Consider the following 6,710-nt stretch of genomic DNA (forward strand, 5'->3'; position numbering starts at 1 on the left):
GCATGATGCTGCCACTGCAGGTCTGAATTCAGCCAGGTGACAGGCAACGCACCATTTCCTCCAGATGTAACGCTCAATTCCCCTCTGTTTTCTCCATTTGTAAAAACTGTGAGCTGTGGAAAAGTTTCTGTGGTTTAAAACAATAAGAATCATGAGAGCCGCACTGTTTTTCAGGACCTCACAATCTTGAGGTCAACAGACAAACCTTTTGACATGCTTGATGGGGTGGTGTGAAACAGAGTTACTGTTATCACTCTGAAGCTGATCCTATAACAGCATGCTACAAAGTGCTTTATTCCCCTTATACCAAGGCAATTATGTCAAAGCTTACTCTTTTTTTTTTTGCTTAAAGAATAATATATTGCATTATTATCCATTTATAGTTACATTTAATGTTATGGAACGTCCGCAAAACAAGTTCATGTTAACATTACAGCAGTTATGAACAGTTCTCTTGAAGTTAATAAGACAAAAGCAATGCAGCTTGTTACTAAGTCCTGTAGACTTTCCCATTGCGGAACAAATGCAGCTTCACCTTAGTGGTTTACAAAGCACTGACACTGGAGTCTCCTTCCAAAAATATTAAATAAACATCTCCTCAAAGAAAACATTATCATATCCGTGCCTACGTTTACATGGACAGCAATAACCTAATTACTGACCTTATTCTGAATAAGACAATATTGTGATTAAGGTGTTTACACGAGTTGCTTTAAGACTATTTCTTTCATGTTCCTGTTTTAAATGTTAGAGGACGTAGATCGACATCATGCCATTACGTCCCCACGTCACACCGTCTTCTCCAGAATTTCACGTATCAACATACAGTTCGTCTTCGTTATGGTACCGTATACAGTTTTGGGTGTTTCATTTTTAATTTTATGAAAGCTTCAAGTGCAGTTAATTATTTGTCATGCTATACGTGCAAATAGACGACTGCTTGAAGCCGTGGGCTGCGTCCCAAACCACGTACTTACCTACTATATAGTAGCTGAAATACGTGTATCTCTCCTACTATATATCAGGTAAGTACACGGCTTTGGATGCAGCCATGCTCTCTTGTTTGCCATCTAAGCATGGGTCCTGTCACAAAATGCGGTGAAAACTCCCACACGACGTTAATAGTGTGATTAAGGTGTGTACATGTCTATAATGCACTATAATGCCACTAAAATTAGAATACGCCACATGTCTCAATTCGAATCGTCTTTACTTCGAGTGTGACTTTAGCCAGAATATGGTAATCAATAATCACTGTTTACATGATAATTTCTTAATTAGAGTATTGTCTTAATCGGGTTAATATTGGATTATTGTTGTCCATGTAAACGTACTGAATGATTATACATTTTTCTTTCTTAAAATAATAACACACACACACACACACAAATCCATTTATTATTAGTCTTACACTATGTAAAGTGACCAGTGTATGAGCTGTTACTATTGAAACGATAATGTATTAGAACAAGTGTATTAATATAAACTTGTGATTCGAATTACAGCCAAAAGTCCCGTCTGAGCTGCTGATATAGAAATAAACTAATCAGACCAACCAGATTCATGAATACAAAGAAATTTCAAATGAAAGGAAAAGTATATGCAGTTCACTTTCATTTGAAGCAACCAAAAAACAACAACTTTTTCAAGCTATATCAACCAGTGAAGCTGCTGTGCCTGATACACCTGTAATCCATGTAATCCAAATAACATCTGATTAGTGGTGGTAATTTTTCAGAGACTGACAGGTTAGATGCTGGCTGACAAATAAATGGACTACATTCAGTAACTGTACAGGTACAAACCGCACCTATATCACCATAAGGTTTGCCTTATAAAGGGTATATCAAACAATTTTAAAGCTTCTTGGAATCTTGGAGATTTTTCCTTTCCTAGAGCCATAAATTGCTCTTCAGATGAAAAGATAATTCCGCTATTTTAAAAAATCTAGACAAGAGACTACCGTGTTCAATTTCCCATCTCGGTTTAAGTCTTCCTTGTTTTAATTTCTGTTAATAAAATCATTTTTCAGGCCCCATCTGCCTCTGACGAGCCGAACAGTACGGGTTGCATTACACACAATTACACACATCACACTTTAAACATATTAACATTGGACACTCACCATGACCACACGACTGTAATCTGCTATAGCAATAAAACGTCATTGTTTTGGTGAGCTAAAGTTACATGTCATATTTCTGAAGGATAAAAAGGAAAATCGAGCACGGCGATGTGATTTAACACTTTAATAACGCTCACAAAACAACATAGTCGACTTGGCTAAATATACAGTATATTTTCAGCACAGGACAAAATCACTGAGATTTGTTTACCACTTTATATTTGTCATATCCCACTTAAAGAAATGTATAAATTTGAAATACAACACAAATAATCTGTCATAATCAGGATTATATCACAGGGTCCATGTATATACTGCAATGTAAAAAATACCTAATACAAAAAAAAGAAGAAAAAAAAACTAATTTATTTGAGTACAATGTAAAGTTAAAAAGAGTGAGACTTTTCCAGGGAAATGTCCTTAATTGATAGATACAGTGTTGTGTGTAAAATAAAAAAAAAAGTGAATAAAAATAAAAATATAAATCACAAATTAGTGGAATGTTTTTTGGTTTGTAAATAAAAATTAGAAATTGCTGTAAGTTTGTAGATTGATAGAAACCTGTTGCTGATTGACAGTCTTGGTTTGCACATAATATTTGCTTTATGAACATTGGTACAGTTTATAAAAATAAATGCTGTGAATTGATGGACATTTCGTATAGTTTATATCATTATGTAATATACACAGCTAGGTAACATACAAGAAAAAGTGATTTGTAGACATTATTAGTTTATATAAGTTTGGAAATTAAAAGAAATGAATTGCGATTTAATAATATAGACATTCTTGCAAATTTGTTAAAAAAAATATTGGTTTACAGATCGATTAGCTTGTAAATTAAAAGTCCATGATGAATGATGTGTGAACATTTTATTTTTATTTTTATTTATTTTTTTTTACAACTGATATTGTTGATTAAAATTGTGGATGTCTGGGGTTTTTTATACTAGTAGATTTTTCCAGTGAACATAAAAACAAACATAAAAGTTGACTGTGAGAAACGGTTCCAGTGTGTAAACCGAAGTCCTCATTTTATGAACACAGTTTATACATGAAAACTAAAAAAAAAAACTAAAACAAAACAAAAAAAATGGTTCTGTCTATATTATTAAAGTTTATAAAAGTAAAATTTCCAACTAGATAGAACATTTTCAACTTTTCTAACAAAAAGTCATCACTGTAATAGATTTTGTAGTTGGAAAAATAAAAGTCCCTCCTTTATATAGATATTTGTATTATATTTTGTAGTTTGGAAATGAAAAGTCACACTTAGACTTAGTAAAATAAAAGTCGGCTAGTGATGAACACTTTAGCCTCATTGTTATTTGATTCACAAAAAATCTTTTAAAGCACTACACACACACACACACACACACACACACACACACACACACACACACACACACACACACACACACACAGTTGAAGCTCTCAGAAATCCAGCACTGAGTATACATATATGAATCTAGCTGCCTTCTCGTATTGATAATTTACATTTTTATATCCATTTATAACCATCGGCCATTTAAAAAACCCATTCTAATAAAACTGGATAAAAGTTACTTTATGTTAGATTGTTCATATGGGTATAGTTTTTCTTGGTGGCTGGTGGACCATGTGCTTTACCCATAATTCACTGCAGGAGTATGACGGTGTTAAAATCAAGAAATGGCTTCAGGTTGGTTCACAAATGTACGATCTGCATGACTGTTTAATTAAATAGTTATAGTGCATCTACGTGGTATTGGAATTACAGTCATAAGTTGCCAGCTTTAAAAACAAACCTTAACATATTTGTCATTACTTACAGTTGGAAATTCTGAATTTTCTGATATAATTCTCTACTAATGATCTCGTCATCAATAATGTACTGCAGTTTAGCTTTTCAGCTTGTACTATTTAGTTTTCTGGGTTAGCAAGCTGCCCGACTTCATCATTGTCAGTGTATCCATTCTGACTTTGTGTGACAATCTACCGAGTGTCAGGACAATCTTAAGTGTTCTCACCTCATCATTAGCGTCATTTATTTCATTATGTGAAAGTATTAACTTGTTCCCTGTAACATAACCGGAGGTCATTAATCACACTCTAACCACTAAATAGTTGAATAGCTCGTAGCTGGCAGACTGCAATACTTACGTAGCGTGTCAAACTAAACCCAGATATGTTCGAACGGATTCTGATAAGAATCAAATACGAACATTTGGGATGCAGCCAGTGTCATCACCTCACACTCCTTTTTTCATGAAACAGTGTGAAGATCTACTCATACATCCATCTTAAATTGGCAACAAAAAAAAAAAAAGAATGCATGAACGGGTCGCATGGTTCAGTTTCACACATCCGCACACACACACACACCTTTACATTCCCTAAACACTTTTATTATTATAGCACATACATATTAGGAAACTGGCATTTACAAATGAAGAATGCTGGAATCTACTGCTGTAGATCTACACACACACCCTATACAAGAGAACAAAGGGATAAATGTGTGTGTGTGTTGCTCTTTGCTGGTTGCAGTCTCTTAATAAACAGAGAGAGAGAGAGAGAGAGAGAGAGAGAGAGAGAGAGATGGTGTTGTGTCAATCACTGTATAACACACATGGAGCTGCGTGGAGCGTTGACTGTCCGAGCCACCAATTCCTGACTGTAGTTTACTATGTCAGCCTTCACAACCCTCTGCACGCACGCGCACACACACACATACACACACACACACACACACACACACACACACACACACACACAGAGAGAGAGAGAGAGAGAGAGATAATAAGACACAGACATTTACATGACATCATGACTTGTCTGTATGAGTGTAATAAGTGTAACGGGGACTTGATGTACACTTTTTCATGTTTAGCTGAACTCTCATTTCAAGTTGTAAATGATAGTTGCACATTTCACAGTGTTGTAGCAGAGAACGAGAAGCTGATTTAATGCTCAATTACACAATATTCAATGCAATAATGATAGAATTCAATATGATAAGTAAATATAATTAATAATAAATTTACATATGCACAGTTAAAAATGTGTTAACAGGATTAAGGCTATGTCCACGTGAACCCTGACAGATGTGAAAACTGCATTTTCGTTTTAAAAGCGTGTTGGCTACACAGGTGTTTTTCAAAAAAAAGCTCACCACACCGAAATGTCTAAAAACACTCACATCCCTGTACTGCACGTGCATAAAAACAGAAGCAGCTTTGGCCTGCGTTGTTTCTGTCAGATGTATAAAAAAAAAAAAAAAAAAAAAAAAAAAAAACAATCTGAAGGTTGTACAGTGAAAAATCTTTAACAAGGCTATCAAACTGGATAGCAGGCACAACAGCTGCAGCACAACATTGTCCACCATCTTGTTTGTTTTCAGCTGAATGGGTCACATGAAAAATGTGTCATTGTTTTTGAATATCTTAGTTTTTGGGGGGTGGGGGGTGTATCTACCAAATGTCTCCACAAATATAGGAATATGTAACAGTTTCAACCTTGTGGGAACATTAGGCCAGTTCCCACAAGGAAAGCAGGTTTTTTTTTGTCTTTTTTTAAACAAAAAACTGCAGCTTTTATTTAAAAAAAACAACAACTAAGTGTTACTGAGGTTAAGGTTGGATTTAATTGTTACATTGCATTATAAAGTTGACAAGTAATTATGTCAATGGAAGGTCCTCACAAGCATAGTAAGACAAACTCGTGTGTGTGTGCGCGCATGTGCGCGTGTGTGTGTGTATGTGCGTGCATGTGCATCCGCACTAGCTCACTTAAGTAAATTAGGCACAAAAGAGCTGAAACACTTATGAGTTGCCACTTCCACTCTCACTGAACTGGTCTTTTATCACACTGAATTATGGGTCTTCCTTCTCATTGGTGAGTCACCGACCGATGCATCCTCGATATTTTGGTTGGATTACATAAAAAACACTTCCAAGGATTTTGTCTATGCTTTGTACTGAAATTGAACTCAGGAATTATGTTGCATTTCCGACCTACGACTAAAACAAAACAAAACAAAAAAAACAGAAGAAAAAAAAAAAGAAAAGAAAACACACTCCCCCTCAACATGGAATTCCTACTAGGAAAGTCCTCTAAACCCTGAGTTCAGCATTAACATGGCTGCTCACACGGTCAACAGCAAACTGCTGTTCTTTACCTTTTAAATGAGTTATGCTGTATATAGTGTACTAGTACTAGCTTTCGATAGACCAACACATGAAAAAATGTTAGCTTGTTAAATCTATAATATTATACACTTCGCACATTTGACATCAGCTAGCTAGATGGATGGTTGCATACACGTTTTTCTCCCCAATTTTGTAGGTCAGAAATGACATAATTCCAAGTTCCTACTTTCAAGGTAAGTTGAACGCAGCATTAAACTCAGGTGGTGAAAAGTAACAGTCACATGAATACACAAGAGCGCCCACCTCCGCTTCATTCTGATTGGTTCCTGACCTGAGAGAAAGTTTAATAACTGTTACGCCTATGTGTAATGTGCATAAATAAAACGCCGAATAAATACAGACAAATAGAAACCCCCCACCACCACCAACAGCAGCACCCACACACACACACACAC

The 6,710-nt window shown here is 35.5% G+C and overlaps 1 protein-coding gene across 2 annotated transcripts in view; it reads right to left on the bottom strand.

Annotated features, from left to right (window-relative positions):
* Window positions 1-4,490: 4,490 nt before the first annotated feature.
* Window positions 4,491-6,710, bottom strand: part of rab28 (RAB28, member RAS oncogene family) — a 42,357-nt gene continuing 40,137 nt past the window's right edge. For both annotated transcript variants that reach the window (XM_017483300.3, NM_001201277.1), the window contains 1 exon segment: window positions 4,491-4,813. Coding sequence is in view for 1 of the 2 variants with exons in the window: in NM_001201277.1 (NP_001188206.1) it covers window positions 4,721-4,813 (93 nt within the window). In the remaining variant the exon portion in view is untranslated.

This window comes from Ictalurus punctatus, chromosome 2 (assembly GCF_001660625.3).
Source record: "Ictalurus punctatus breed USDA103 chromosome 2, Coco_2.0, whole genome shotgun sequence".
In the NCBI taxonomy this organism is placed as follows: Eukaryota; Metazoa; Chordata; class Actinopteri; order Siluriformes; family Ictaluridae; genus Ictalurus; species Ictalurus punctatus.